The following is a 15,707-nucleotide window of genomic DNA, read 5'->3' on the forward strand; positions in this document are numbered from 1 at the left end:
GACTAAGCCTGTGCTCTCCCCCTTGAGCTTGGCTCTTTCTCAAACCCTGCTCAGTGGTACTGCTGGATGTAGTCCATTTGCAAGGCTTACTACTGCCATCTTGTGTCTACTATATTTCTTCTAAGGGTAGCAGGGCTCAGATAAGAACACCTTTCATATATTTTTCCAAATATTTTCAAGTCATCCAAGTCCACTATTGTTCTAAATCAAGGCACATGATATCACTTTTTTTTTTTTTTTTTTTTAGCTTTTTGCCGATGCAATGTAATTAGTCAGACTTAGGCACACAGATGCCTGAGTAAGTGTGAATGTATTCATCCTATGTGAGTGTACAAAGAATGTGGTCCAGATGTTCCCAGTTCCCTCTGCCATACAATGAAATGAAATGGTCAAATTATAAAATACACTCACACGACACTCTACCTTTCAGTGGTCCAACTACATCCGGGCCACCGTGCGTAAAGAGAAAGGTCTCCCCATCCTGGTGGAGTTGTTGCGATCCGACTCTGACAAGGTGGTCCGAGCTGTGGCCATCGCCCTTCGCAACCTCTCCATTGATCGCCGCAACAAGGACTTAATTGGTAAAGACGTGCCATTCCACACACGCACACTTAATACAGTTTATTTAACTGCATGAGTGTTTGACCATCACTCTGCTTCTTCTGCTGCTTGTTTGCCTGAATACTACTATTATTCATGTACTGGTCAGTTTCAGTGAACAATTTTTGAAAAACCTATATGATAGTACTTTGGGGTACATTGGCTTGTTACTGGGATTAAACTGTAGCTTTTGACTTTTACAACCTGGCAACAAAATATGTACTGACACTTTTGGTCCATGGGTAAAAGGTAATCCCTCGTTTATCGCAGTTAATTGGTTCCAGACCCGACGGTGGAAAGTGAATTTCCAAGAAGTTGGATTCCTTATACACTGCTCAAAAAAAAAAGGGAACACTCGATTCACACTCAGTCAAAACTGCTGCGCCGTTATTCAAACTGTCCATTTAGGAAGCAACACAGTTTGACAATCAGTTTCACATGCTGTTGAGCAAATGGAATAGACAACAGGTGGTGTCTTTTTCCACTTTAATTTTGAATGTGACTCCAAATCCAGACCTGCGTGGGTTAATAAATTTGATTTCAGTTGATAATTTTTGTGTGAATTTGTTGTCAGCACATTAAACCATGTAAAGACCAAAATATTTAATCAGAATATTTCATTAATTTAGATCTAGGATGTGATATTTTAGTGTTCCCTTTATTTTTTTGAGCAGTATATATAAATTGAATATTTTTGTAATTACAACAAAGAACACCTGTTTACAGCCTTCCAAATATCCATCTATCCATCTTCCATGCCGCTTATCCTAACATTCTAAATGTGTTTAACATTATTAGAGCCCTGTAGACATGAGCTAACAACCCTATAGTCACATTTACACTTATATTACCCAATACAGTAGACATAATAACAGTGAATAAGTTATTGAAGAAATAAATAAGACTCATGCTTGTGTGTTGCTATAAATGTGTTCCCTAGGGGAGCAGAGTGAGTGGCGGACAGGAAGTGACATCGGGTTTCAGAGTTGAGTTCCATCTTGCCGTTGTTTACAACTGTAACAGTAGCCTGTGTTTTTATTAGGGATTATTGTGCCTGTTGTGAGAAAAAAAAATGACATTTTTATGGGCTTATCAATTCATCGGTTTTTGCGATTCGCTGGTGGTCCCTGAACGGGGGAACTACTGTATTGAGTCAAGTGCTGTTATGGAGTACACTGGTGTAGATCAGCTGTCATGGTTATTGGTGTCTCGCTGACTATCACAGTAAAATCATCAATTTTATCGATGCACCCGCAGTGACACAATGTCTTGGCAAAGAGGCAATGGTACCCCTGGGTCTGGTGAAGAAACCATGTCTACACTGAAACTATTTATATACCGTATTTATTTATTTATTTTCTTTTTCATTAACAGGAAGCTATGCCATGCGGGACTTGGTCAGTAACTTGCCCAGCGGACAGCAGCGACCAGCCAAGAACTTGGAGGAGGACACCGTGGTCGCCATCCTCAACACCATCCACGAGATTGTCACAGACAGTTCCGAAAACGCTCGATCTCTCATCCAGGCGCAGGCTATAGAGAAGCTGGTGGCTATCAACAGGACCAGGTACCGCTTACATTTCTTTCTGTGCCACGAGCACAGTCAGTTATTGTAAAATAGGATGACTATGATGTTTTCACTCTACAGTTGCTCTTTGCCCTGATAATAAGTCTGTTGTTTATTCTATAGAGTCACCAGAAAGATGACATTCACATCGTATTTTTATTCAATTAGCAGCGTGGGCCTTCATATTCATTGGAGATTTTGATTTTATTTCAAAGGCCAAGCATTGCTGTCTCTCTCTCTGACCTAAACATGCACAAAACCAGATTTATCCATTCATTTACCCATTCATCCATCCAAAACATATATATAATAAAGTGACTGTTTTAATTATTAGATTAGATTTAGATCCAGACCTCTCCCTTTCTCCCTTCATTTGCCATTGTTCAATCTTGACACAATCCAAGTTTAAGCCCTAATTATGCCTCACACACTTCTTAAACACATTTACAATTTATAAATTGTACAGGCACACCACTAATTAATGACTTGAGGCGGGATTGACTGTTGAAGCCAGTGCCTTTGTAGCCAAACAAACTTTTGAGTATCACAGCATACAACTATGATGCGTTCAGTGACCGCCAAACAAAGTGTAGAATCTCAACGCTTGATGGAAAAACATTATCGGTGAAGCATAAAGAAATTAAAAAATGGCGGGCTTTCTAACAGTGGTACATGTATGCTGTACATTGACCCGTATTATCACATATTTATAAATTATTACCAATTTGTGGTGAATGTCTTTTCTGTGGAAGAAACATTTTCTGAGAAAAAACACTAATTTATTTGTTTTTTTACCAAAAGTCCTCAAATTTGCGGAGCCTTGAAAGCTGAATCATGAATGTGCAGGGATCCACTGTATTGCAAGTGATATCACAGCTTTGCAATTTGAAAATGTGTACAGATTTGAAAACCTCCTGCCACGTGTAATTAATCCCAGTGATTCAGAAGAAGTTAATAAAAGGAAAAATGTGTTTTAATTAAAAAAAAGAGACCCTGAAGTCATTCAAGGGATTCCATAATTTTTTTAACCAAGGGAAAGACTGCAGTGGTAGAACACATGCGGCTGTTATTGTGTGAAGATTTAGATGCACTCTGTGACTTGTTATATTATTTCTTTATCGTCTCCCACGTTTGTATTTTTTTGTTGCACCTGCAGTCAGTCACCCAGAGAAACGAAGGCAGCATCCCATGTGCTGCAGACTGTGTGGAGTTATAAGGATCTAAGGAACGCCTTGACAAAGGATGGCTGGAACAAGAGCCATTTCCAGGTACTTGATAAGTCAGTGGACATCATTCTTATGCTAGGATTTATGTTACTGAGCTGATCGGCGGATGTCATCGGTGTTATAAAGCAAGCATTGGCATATGCCAATACCGTGCCTTTTCACGGAAATCGTCCGATACCGATCAGTGGCCGATCGATGGGAGCACCCCTAGTTCTAATAAATTGGCTTCTATTATTTGGGTCAATAAGAGTGGCACTATTAGCTTTGTAAAAAAAATACAATAAAAAAATTGGATACTGTTTTAGTACTGGATCTTATGAAATGAAGAGGTGTGCCCAATGGAGTGTTTGGTGAGTGTGTATGCGGAACATAAATGGCTTCAGGCTGAAGGAGTTTCCATAATTTTATGACTCCACAGGAATATTACGGCTGTACTGAACAGCGTTTAATGTCCATAAAATGTGCTGTAATAATTAAATATGTTTTCACTGGAACAACAATTCTCTCTCAGCCCACAGTGACGGCAACGCCTAAAGGAACCAAGAACGGCAAGCCGGGTTATGATGACACGACACTGCCACTGATGGAGAAGAACCAAGGTCCGTCAGAACATATTTTACTTAGTTTAAGTTCCTGATTTACCTGTTCATTGGACCTATTTGGCAGAAAGAGGCAATGAGCACTTCAAGGCTTCTTGAAAAAAAAATGAATTGCCATTATTAACCACACAAAAATAATCTGCATGACAAATTGGAAAGAATTAAGACCACATGGGGGTCTAATTTCTAATTTGAAGCATACATTTGGCAGTATTTAATGTTGCTGTATTCTGAGCAAATCCTATTAAGAGACCAAAGCTGGCAAAGTGGGTGTGACTTTCAGCTCGTTTGTTTCAATGAAAGACAAAAACCTGAACAGGTCATGAATATCAACTGTGTTCCATAACTGTGTTTAGGGAGTAAACCAGTACTGTGGTTAAATATTGCTGTAGTTGGAGTACATTCATGCACATAATCCAGCCACACAGTCAGCATGTGTTTTAGTCTTGTTGTATGCCCACTTTGCTGAGGATGCATTACAAGTTTCTTGTGTCATGCATGCCGCATTATTGCGCTCACCTGCTGTGTGGCAAAGGGGTGTTATACTGTTATAGACGCAATAACATACGTGGCTTTTTGTTTGTTGTTTATCTATTTATTTATTTGTTATTATTTTATTATGAGTTATTCTTATTTGTTCATCCATCCATCCATCCATCTTCGACCGCTTATCTAAGGGTCGCGTTAGCAGCAGCCTAAGCAGGGAGGCCCAGACTTCACTCTCCCCAGCCACTTTGTCCAGCTCCTCCCGGGAGATCCCGAGGCATTCCCAGGGCAGTTGGGAGACATAGTCTCTCCAACGTGTCCCAGGTCTTCTCCGAGGCCTGCTACCGGTCGGACGTGACCTGAATAGCTCGCCAGGGAGGCGCCCGGGAGGCAAGCTGACCAGATGCCCAAGCCACCTCATCTGGCTCCTCTCAGTGCGGAGGAGTCGCGGTTGTACTCCGAGTCTCTCCCGGATGACGGTGCTTCTCACCTTATCTCTAATAGAGAGCCCAGCAACCCTACGGAGAAAACTCAATTCGGCCGCTTGTACCCGTGAGCTTGTCCTTTCAGTCACTACAAAGGAACATAGATCGACCAGTAAATTGAGAGCTTAGACTGGTTGGGCAAACCCCCATGCACCCTCAAGGACCCCGCCGAGAGTGTAGCGCTGGTCCACAGTGCCACGACCAGGACGAAAACCACACTGTTCCTCCTGAACCCGAGATTCAACTATCCAGCGGATCCTCCTCTCTAGAAGCCCTGAACAGACCTTATCAGGGAGGCTGAGCAGTGTGATTCCACGATAGTTGGAACACCACCCCGGTCTGCCAGTCCAGAGGTACTGCCCCCGATGTCCACGCGATGCTGCAGAGTTGTGTCAACCAAGACACGCCCACAGCATCCAGGGCTTTAAGGAACTCCGGGCGCATCTCATCCACCCCCAGGGCCCTGCCAACGAGGAGTTTTTTGACAACCTCAGCAACCTCAGCCCCAGAGATAGGAGAGCCCGCTGTGGAGTCCCCAGGCTCTGCTTCCTCATAGGAAGACGTGTCGATGGGATTGAGGGTCTTCAATGTATTCTTTCCACCGATCCACAACATCTCGAGTCGAGGTCAGCAGCACACCATCCCCATCATACACGGTGTTGAGTGTGCACTGCTTACCCCTGTCGGATGGTGGTCCAGAATCCCTTTGAAGCTTCTTATTTGTAATTATTATTTAATGTATTATTATTTTAATATATTATTTTATTATATATTTTATTATTATTATTATTTTTAACAAACATCACTTTAAAGGGGGAATCAGTAACCTCTTTTTCCTAGAACGACCACGGGATAGCGTGTTGCTGCATGAGCTAGTGATGAGAAACTTGATTCCTTTTACTGACTCAAGTTCTTATGAGTCACTCACTGAAGGGAATTGGGTATTCGAGCCACCGGTCATAGAGTGCATGTGCAACAAGTTGTTAATCATGTACTAGATTCATTCGAGTCCGCTGTCACAGAGCGTATGCACAACTTTAGACACTTGCACACGTGCAACAAGTTGTGAATCGATTCACCCGAGTCACCCGTTACAGAAGTTATGCGCAGAAACTTGCACATATGCTTCCACCCCTCCCTTGACTTGTCTCGCATTAAATCACACATTTAATCAATTTCTTATGAGTTACTCACCTAAATGAATCGGGTATTTGATTCACTCGAACTCCCACATGACCAAGTCTGCACCCATGAGTCCTGATTCAGTAAAAGAGTTGTGGATTTTGAACTTGTTTAACACTCGCACATCTCAAGTGTGAAAGCAGACTCAGTAATAGCAATATCATGAGTCTGTGTGCAAGTTACAGGCGAATACATGCCAAATCTACTGCTCTGATATGGGGTTATTTCAGAGATCTCTGTGAAAGACACTAATAGTGTTGCAGCAATTCTTGACTTTTGGCCTCCCACACTTCTTCTTTGCAGCCATCCATGCACATGAATCATGACACTCTGCCTGCGCAGTTACCTTTTCTCAATCACCAGGCCAAAAACCATTTCCCTAATAAGCATAAGCAAGCTAGTATGTATAGTACTTGTCTACAAATACCACATGAATGCTTTTCAGGCACCAGGAAATGTGGCAGTGGTGATATGATACCTATGGATGAGCTGGGCCAAGGTAAGAGGCAGACTGCATGTTTGTCCTCAGCCAAAGCAGCTGCGTGCCCTCCTGACCTTGTTTTTAGCGTCCATTTGTGATTTTATTGAAGCAACCTCAACTTGAACCAATGCCAAACTTACCTGTAAAACGCTGTGATCTCAGCATGGCAAGCTGCAGACCAAATGCCAGGTGTGATGTTCTTTAATGCAGTGTGCAGGGCCCCTGTTTGTATTAGGCTGAATCTTCCAACTCCGGAAATTGAAGTTCACTGTACTAATTTATCATGCACCAAGTTTCAAATGTTCAGTTCAAATGCATTTTAAGCCCGCTTACTTTTTAAAATTTCAAGTTGAAAATGTTTGGCACCTCTTTACGTATAATTACCTTTCCCTCATCCAAACTGCTTTCTTCCACATCTCATGCCCCAGATATATCAAGTCTCCGTACTTGATACTGTGAGTTTTTGGAGACATTTCAGTTTATTTGCTGTTTTATGACCTTCTGAGCTGTAGAGAATAATACAGTGAAACCTGGGTTTTCTAACGCCCCAGTTTTGTTAAGATTCAGGGACAACATTTTTTGTTAAAATTTTGCCTCGGTTCTCATACACTGGCTCGGTTATCATACAATATTGTGCGTAATACGTGTTTTATCTTTTGGCACATTGAATCTTGTGGTATTAATAAAGATGTGGCGGGACTACATTCAGCCTTCTTGGATCACACACACCCAACACCAAATCTCGCGATACTTATACTACTGCATCCTGTAAGGCTCATTTGTTTGGCGAACTCATATAAGAAAGTTACCCAAACTGGTCTGTTTGCCACCGTATCATTCTGTGCACTCGAGTGCCCAAACAAAGAGTCTTGTGGTGTAATACACTGCATCAGTCCAGCTGTGTCCATAACGTGTCTTTGTTACAATACGTGCTTGTTAGCATGCGCTAAATTGGAATGGAATTCGTTGTCCCCCAGCTCCGTAACCCATCTATGACAACATCACCAGTTGACTATAGTTCTTTGATAACTGATACATTTACGCCACAAGTCTCAACTTTTTATTGATCATGGCTGCAAAGTAACCCACAATGGAGCCAAACAAAGTTGCAAGTGCCAGCATTTTGATAAAAATGGTGAGGAAAAAATATTGAGTTCAAGTAATAACTCATAACATGTGGATCGCTCCTCCCCTCGTCTGTCCCTTGCTGCTGCCTCATTGTCATCTTTGTCAACAAGTTTTCAATCAAGGAAAAAATGTTCATTTATGGGCGATTCTTCTGAAAGGGGTACCAGAGATCTGGCGGTGTCACTTCTAGGGGCATGGCGCACAGACTACAGTGATTTGAAGCTCTAAGCATAGAAAAATATACTGCAAACACATTGTTTAAACAGGGGAAACTGTCGAATACTTTGTTTCTGTTGTGTATAAATCATGATCTGATGTTGTTTTTTTCTTTCAGCTTGTTTTTCGCATCGCCATTTTGTGACATGCAGAAGTGTGTCAAAAAGACAATGAAACACATAATACAAAACGGGGGAACTTTTCTTTCAGCTGCTGTGGTTTCCGAAGTATAAAATCTCATTGTGCACCAAATGCATTTTGCTCCATCCAAAACATGTACTTTGGCTCCAAACTCCAACATAACGTGATGCATCGTTAACGTAAACAACGTAGTTAGCATACAATGTAACTCAAATTGAGTCGAGTATATGCAAATGAGCAGACGTCTCCATTGGCACACACTGGGAACTTATTCTAGCAGTAATGGTATTTTCGGGTTATTTCTCTTTTTTTTTTTTTGTCGAAATTCAGTCAATAACGAAAGTGGCACTGATTCAAAATCAGAAATATGCCGTAGTGTCCATGAGAGGCGATTTTCTACTGATAATTTTTTTTCTAATGAATACTCTGTGGGGAACTATTGTTTTACATCATGTTTCCGTGGAAGGTGAAGATATTTTCTTTCAAGTTTTTCTTCATAAACTGAAACACGTGATACTTTGTTTGAATACTTTATTTGAACACATTGGTCACGCTTTTGGTACCCCTTTCGGGAGAATGACCCTTATCCCTTTCATTCGTCATTGATGTTTTCTGCATGTAAAAAACTATAACTGTTCTGTACTCAAAGTGTTTTGTGTTGAAGCATTAATTGGATTTACATTGTTCCCTATGGGAAGAATTGTTGCAGTTTTCACTCATTTCGGTTTTAGACAAACCCTTTGGAACGGATTCATCAGGAAAACCGAGGTTCCGCTGTAAAGCATAAATCACAGTGGTATTTTGAAGCCATGGTAAAAGGTGATTTAAAGAGTAACACACAGATAATTAAATTACCAATAGTTACAGAGAGAAACATATTTATAAAGTCAAAAACCTGACCTCCGTGAGGTAATAGGAAGACTGCAGGCATCCTTTGAGCTTCACTAACATCAGTTGTGCCTGTGGCTGTTTTGAAAGTATCTTGTCCAGTGAGTAATATCCTGAAAAGTATCAAAGTGTTAGAATATTCCATTTAATAACCCAGCTCATCTTTTCCACCGTTTGTATCTGTTGAGTTGATGTTGAGCTTTGATGAAAAGCTTCCTAAAGACCAAATATTACTCATGTTCAGAGTTTCTGCCCTACTGAAAAATGTATCACAACATTTACATGGAAGATCATGGGAAAAGTGTGAGCATTGTGTGTCTGCGCCTGTATAAGTTAAGGAAATCCTTCATAAAATAGGAATTGAGCTGGAAAATGGCCAAGTGTGTGTACTGTATGTATCACATGTCTGCTGTGTCTGACCGCCCTTCTCTGACCTCATTAGATGGTTACTCCACCATTGACCAGAGGGACAAAGACTGCAAATACAAGACAGGCGACAGTTCAGTGGACCTGACAGAACGGGAGCCATTAAAGGTACAAGTAGAACTTGATCTTCAGTAGGATTAGCATAGAGGATAAAGAAATTATGTCTCATTGAAATATTCTATCTCCCACTCACTATGTTTCCTTTCTTCCTCTCCACGTTTTTCTGTGGTGGTCCTCAGTAGAACCTTTAATCCTACCAACACTTTAAAAGAGATTGCAATTTTTCGTTGGGTTGCAGCTCAGGGCTGTGAATACCCTCAGATCTGTGAGCCGCTCGTTAATTAAGTGGAAGCTTTTGCAGTCTGTGAAGTAATTAAAGTTAGATTGATTCAAATAAAAACACTTCTCATGGAAACCACACATGCTTGCCAACGAGAAGACAGACGCTTTAACATAAACTTGCCTACCAATGATACCGGCTTCACACTGTTGCCAAAGGATGCTAATAGCAGAGCTGATTGGTAATCTGCCCTGTGATAGTCCAGAGGACTGTAGTGCAGTCATTCCCAACCACAGTGCCGTGGCACACTAATGTGCCATCAAGTACGCTGAGGGGAATCATCCATCTTTTTCCGCTTATCTGACGTCAGTTCATGGGGGCAGCAGGCTAAGACTAGAAGCCCAGACTTCCCTCTCCCTCGCTGCTTCATCCAGCTCCTCTGGGTGGATCCCGAGGCGTTCACAGCCCAGTTGAGAGACATAGCCTCTCCAATGTGCCCTGGGTCTTCCCTGAGGCCTCCTACTGGTTGGACGTGCGCTGAAAACCTCCCCAGGGAGGCGTCCAGGAGGCATCCTAACCAGATGTCCGAGCGACCTCATCTGGCCCCTCTCGATGCGGAGGAGCAGCAGCTCTACTCCGAGTCTATCCTGGACGACAGTGCTTCTCACTGAAACTCACTTCGGCTGCTTGTACCCACGATCTTGTCCTTTCGGTCACTACCCACATCTCATGACCATAAGTCCAACTTCACTTAATCGGTCAGAATATTATTTGATTAGATTTGATTAGATAGAACTTCATTGTTCCCCTGGGTGTGTGCCCTCAGGGAAATTAAGGTTCCAGTAGCAGCAACATGGTATGTACTATACAAGACAGTGGCAGAGCACAGCACACTGAGTAACCGGTTTACTCTAAATAATATTTAAAAATGTTAAAAATTGTATTAGAAATGGTATTCTGTGAGATTTTTGCAATGTAAAATATGTGCTTTGGCGCAATAAAGGTTGGGAAACACCGCTCTAACGTACACATTATACTTGTATTAGTGTTAGTTAGATGCTTTGGGACTATCAATTGAAGGCAGCAAATAGTTCCTAAATGTCCATTTAGCCCTCAATGTGCCTCCTGAGGTTCATGTGGTATATACAGTACAATATATGACACTGTAAACATATATTTAATGCAATAAGGTAGAGGTGTATTGTTACTCTACACTGTGTCCACAATTATTAGGCAATTTGCATTATTGATTATTAGTTTTATTATTTAACAATAACAGTGCTCTAGGTCAATCTAAAATGTTAATAAACCTCAAACTTGAATATTTAAGGAAGTGGAAGTGAGGTTTTAGCTTTTGTTGAGAATATCTCTCTGTGCACAATTGTTAGGCAACTATTAGTGTGCAGAATTATTAGGCAACTCGAAGAAAAACAAAAATATTCCCATCTAACTACTCTATTTTCATTTTTTTCAAGTCAGGATGATAAACAAACAACAAAAACTTTACAAATCAATATTTTTGCCATTTCCAAAAATAAAGCAGTGACCAATATAGCCACCCTTCTTTTCAATAACACGGAAAAGCCTTCCATCCATGGAGCCTGTCAGTTTCTTGATCATTTGACGATCATCTTTTTGTGCAGCAGCAACCAAAGCCTCCCAGACATTGTTCAGAGAGGTGTACCTTTTTTCTTCACTGTAAATCTTACGTTTAAGTAGTCAATAGGGTTTATGTCAGGTGAGCAAGGAGGTCATGTTATTATTTTAAAGACCTTTTTAAGACCCTTGCTAGCTAGCCAAACAGCGGAGTACTTGGATGCATGAGAAGGAGCATTGTCCTGCATAAAAATCGTGGTCTTCTTGAAAGATGCACACTTTTTCCGGTACCACTGTGTGAAAAAAGTGGCAGTAGGTTTGGGAGTTGAGTTTGAGTCCATCTTCAACCTGAAAAGGCCCAACAAGGTCATCTTTTAATAATTCCAGCCCTTACCAGTATCCCACATCCACCTTGCTGGCATCCGAGTTGGAACGGAGCTCTCTGCTCATTGCTGATGCAGCCACGGGCCCAACCCTCTGGTCCATCAAGAGCCTTCAGATATTTCTTGGCCAAGTCATACCCTTTCAACTTGTGTGTCTTGTTCAGTGGTGGTCGGGTTTCAGCCATTCTTACCTTGGCCATGTCTCTGAGCACTGAACACCATGTAGCATACTTCTGGACACTCCAGGTAGATCACACTTCTGGAATATGACAGCACTGGAGGATAATGGGTTCCTGAGAGCTTCACGTTTGATTTTTCTCAAATATGTGGCAGTTAATTTGCATGTTTTTGTCTCAACACGTTTCTTGCGACCCTTTTGTGCACTAAAACATTGAATGGTTCTGTGGTCGCCTCCTAATATCTTGGCAATATTGGCAATTTCAAGAGTGCTGCATCCCTATGAAAGATTTGTTACAGTTCTTGACTTTTCAGAGTCTGTTAAGTCTCTTTTCTGGCCCATTTTGCCAGAGGAAAAGAAGCTGCCTATTAATCGTGCACACCTAATAAAGGGTTGATCTCCTAAGGCCACACATGCACATCACCTGGCATGCTTAAACCCGACAGGCATTCAGGTTTATTCAACTTGGGGTTGGAAAATTTGCATACAAATGAGAATGTGGTCAAAATACTGACTTGCCTAATAATTGTGCACACAGTGTAGACTGGTAGCCGTTCATCATATACACAAACATCACACTCAGATTCACACTGATGGGCAATTTGGAGTCTCCAGTTAACCAGGAAGCCACAGTGCCCAGAGAAAAGCCAGAACTAATGGAATACCATTGCAATTTAAATGGAAAGTGCAAAGTTTTTTTGGCACGCCCTTATTTATATTCATGTTTAAGCTCAGTGCCAGTTGGTTCCAGTTATTCTTTGCTCAGCTCCTAAATGAAAGGCTGCGGGAATAATCATCATGATTGGCAGTGTACAGCCTTTCAGCATTACTCTAAATACGTCTTCTAAGTCTGCCATCTGTACCTCCAGAATGTTTTGCCAAATTACAACATAACTTGTAGCAATGTCTCTTTCTTTTGCATGTTGCTTTGACTTGTTTCCCTCTTTAGCTTGCCGACGGCAGGAAATTAACACTGGCTTTTCTGTCTTGGGTGCATGTGTATGTCTAATGTATTGATCTCTTTTTGTTTTGCTTTGTGTTTTTTAACCAACCCTCCTGTGGTCGCAGAATGACACAAGTAGGAAACACTATATCAGGAGTAACAGGCCTGCGGTCAGTCTGGTGGACGCTTGTGATGTTAAGCCCCAGCCTGTTGATTCCTGGGTCTAAATGCATGCATGGTAGGTCTGAAAAGGAAAATCACTAAAGTAACCACCCTCACCCCTAAGTTGGACTGCAGCACCTCTTTTCCATTCCCTGTTTGTCCATTGATAGCATCTAGTTTCCTCTCACCTCCACAAAATGCATCATACATCACCTGTCACTGTGCACCTGCAACAGAGAAGTAGAGATGTCAGCTGGTTTCACTGTATGCACACATCTCACTCCTTTTCCTCACGGAAATATGTTTAAATCTCTTGAGGGTTTTACCAGGATATTACCAAGTTTGTAAACTAGAGAGTGTACATGCAAATGTCAAAAAAGAAATGTCAGAGCCAAATAGGTTGCTTGAAAAAAGAAACACAATAATACGCATAACGTAATTGAATCTTAAGTTTAGTGCTTTTTCACTGTTTTTACAACATTTTGTGCACACATTTCGTAGTTCCAACATGCTATGAACGACTGATAGCATGACAAATGTCATACAAGACCTTTTTTGTAAAATTTAACAAAATCCTGCGTCAAATTTTATTCCAATGGGTTGTTAAAAAGTTCACAGAAATTCAGCTTGTTGCTATCATTATTGATTTATAATAGTTGTGGTAGACCTGCACAATCTAATGATAATGGAACAGAACAACTGTGTTAAAATAATCTGCCTTCACAAAGATAAGCAGTCTTCATTTCGATTGGCATATGGGAAGCATTGATTGAACATCATATTTCTTACTAGTGGTGTGTTTTTTTTCCATTTTCAGTGGTGTAGAATTGCACTACATCATGCTAGGTTGAGCAATACGTTCTATTTTTTTTACGTGGGCGATACGTGCTTCCATGTTCGAGTCCCCAACAATCTCCAATTAGACCAGAAAGAAAGTAGCTAGATTTGTCGCTCGTCACTTTTTTGAAAAAACATGATCAAGAGGGATCTGAATACTCGCTAAATATAACGACAAAGTCTCTTAGTTGGCCTGCTGCTTTTTATTCCCTGGCCGACCGGGTGCATATGAGGTGTGTTAAGAAGCAGTGCTACAATGTCATCCACTGTAGGGAGCTGTAAGCTACAAAAGCTACACGCAGTCCCATTATAATGTGTTTATGAGCAAGCGCTAACAGGTAGCACTAAATGTATTTGTGGCGGACCGCCATAAATAAATGTCTGAATGGAAAACAATGTCATCACATTGTGCAGGTGTACCTTATAGAGCTGCAATCAATGATGAATCATTGATTAATCGATTATACAATTAATCGACAACTGTTTTGGTATTCAGTCAATCATTTTTTAATTTAAAAATGCAAACATCCTCTGATTTCAGCCTCGCAAATGTGAATAGTTTTGAATACCGTAAGTCATCCATGATAGCAGAGCTATTTATTATCTTTGTGTTTTAGCAAAACAAGATATTTACACGAGGGATGCTGCGATCGATAGGCCACCGATCGACATCGGCCGATTTCCATAAGAAAACATGTGACCGGAGTGTGCCGATAAACGCCTTTCAAAGGCGATCACAAAAAGGATCGCCGTGCAGCGGCAAATCCTACATGTCTGCGGTGTCACGTAGGGTTGCCAACAAAATGACGTGTCTTGTATTGAGCTTGACACAGGCCATGCCAATCGATGCCAGCGTGTTTGGTCACTCCCTTACCAAACCTATTGCTGTTCGACTATTCTTGCGTCTTTGTTTACACGTTTTGCCTGTCTGTCACTGGCTAGCTGCAGCTAGGAAAAGAGCAAACACAGCAAAGCACAGTTCCTCTCCAGCCAGTGTCCGTGCATCTGGGTCCTTCCAAGCGTGATAGCTAGCTAGCTAGAGATATCCGTCTACCTTCTGGTCTTTGGACTCCAAATGTGACTTTTTACCCCAGTGGCATTTTGTTGATAGAACAAACAAGCAATGCGGTTAGTTTGGAGCTCTTTTTTGTCCCACTGGGAAGTGGCTATCACGTTCATGGGGTACGTACTAACTTTTTGCAGGTGTCACTGAACAACTTTACTTGTGCGTCTTGTCCTCAAAGCACTATTTGTGTGTGGTTGATTAATTAGCTTAAACACATAGTGTGTCCAGCCTTAGGATGGTGATACTATAATAATAAAATGAATCATAAGTGAGATCTATTATTAGATATCACACGCATTCGCTTTGTCACCTACAACATAAAGCTAAGATCAATTTTATTCAGATAATTCAGGCATATATTGACCTACACTGAGTTGGTTTTAGCATCTTTAGTGAACAAAATGTATGAAAGTGTCCCCACCGCAGGTTTAGACACTGCTGCTCTATAACCTTTATTTGCAATCATCAAAAGCTGTATACTACAGCAACTGAACATTTTATAGTAGTGGTGATTGTTGGGTGCTCATTGTCATCACCTAATGTCCACATTCTATGAGTATTATGCTCTAAGTGTCCATTCCACTCTCACGTGTTTATTTGTGTGCCATTCTATCTACTGACCGACTCTCATGTGTCTGAAGCTTCATGTTGACCTTTCTGTGATGCTGCTCAAAGTCATTGTCATCATTTTTCTCTCTTTATTTGATTTCAACCTAAGTGTATCATGAATATAGTATAAATATAGTGACAGTGGTTCTATTCAGTGTGGTCTTCCTGCTTGAGTCCAAAGACGTACATTGTTAGAATGAACTAAGGTAAGTCATTCCACCTCATTCA

General features: G+C 41.2%; 1 protein-coding gene across 16 annotated transcripts in view; it reads left to right on the top strand.

Moving 5' to 3' along the window:
* Positions 1-15,707, top strand: part of arvcfb (ARVCF delta catenin family member b) — a 270,971-nt gene that overhangs the window by 249,894 nt on the left and 5,370 nt on the right. For 13 of the 16 annotated variants that reach the window (XM_054773300.1, XM_054773299.1, XM_054773302.1 and 10 more), the window contains 7 exons: positions 431-581; positions 1,975-2,167; positions 3,324-3,435; positions 3,905-3,992; positions 6,591-6,644; positions 9,442-9,533; positions 12,931-13,043. In XM_054773300.1, the coding sequence (XP_054629275.1) occupies positions 431-581; positions 1,975-2,167; positions 3,324-3,435; positions 3,905-3,992; positions 6,591-6,644; positions 9,442-9,533; positions 12,931-13,032 (792 nt within the window). In that variant the 3' untranslated portion in view covers positions 13,033-13,043. The remainder of the gene's footprint in view (positions 1-430; positions 582-1,974; positions 2,168-3,323; positions 3,436-3,904; positions 3,993-6,590; positions 6,645-9,441; positions 9,534-12,930; positions 13,044-15,707) is intronic. The other 3 variants (XM_054773306.1, XM_054773304.1, XM_054773308.1) reach the window with 3 other exon arrangements.

This window comes from Dunckerocampus dactyliophorus, chromosome 4 (assembly GCF_027744805.1).
Source record: "Dunckerocampus dactyliophorus isolate RoL2022-P2 chromosome 4, RoL_Ddac_1.1, whole genome shotgun sequence".
In the NCBI taxonomy this organism is placed as follows: Eukaryota; Metazoa; Chordata; class Actinopteri; order Syngnathiformes; family Syngnathidae; genus Dunckerocampus; species Dunckerocampus dactyliophorus.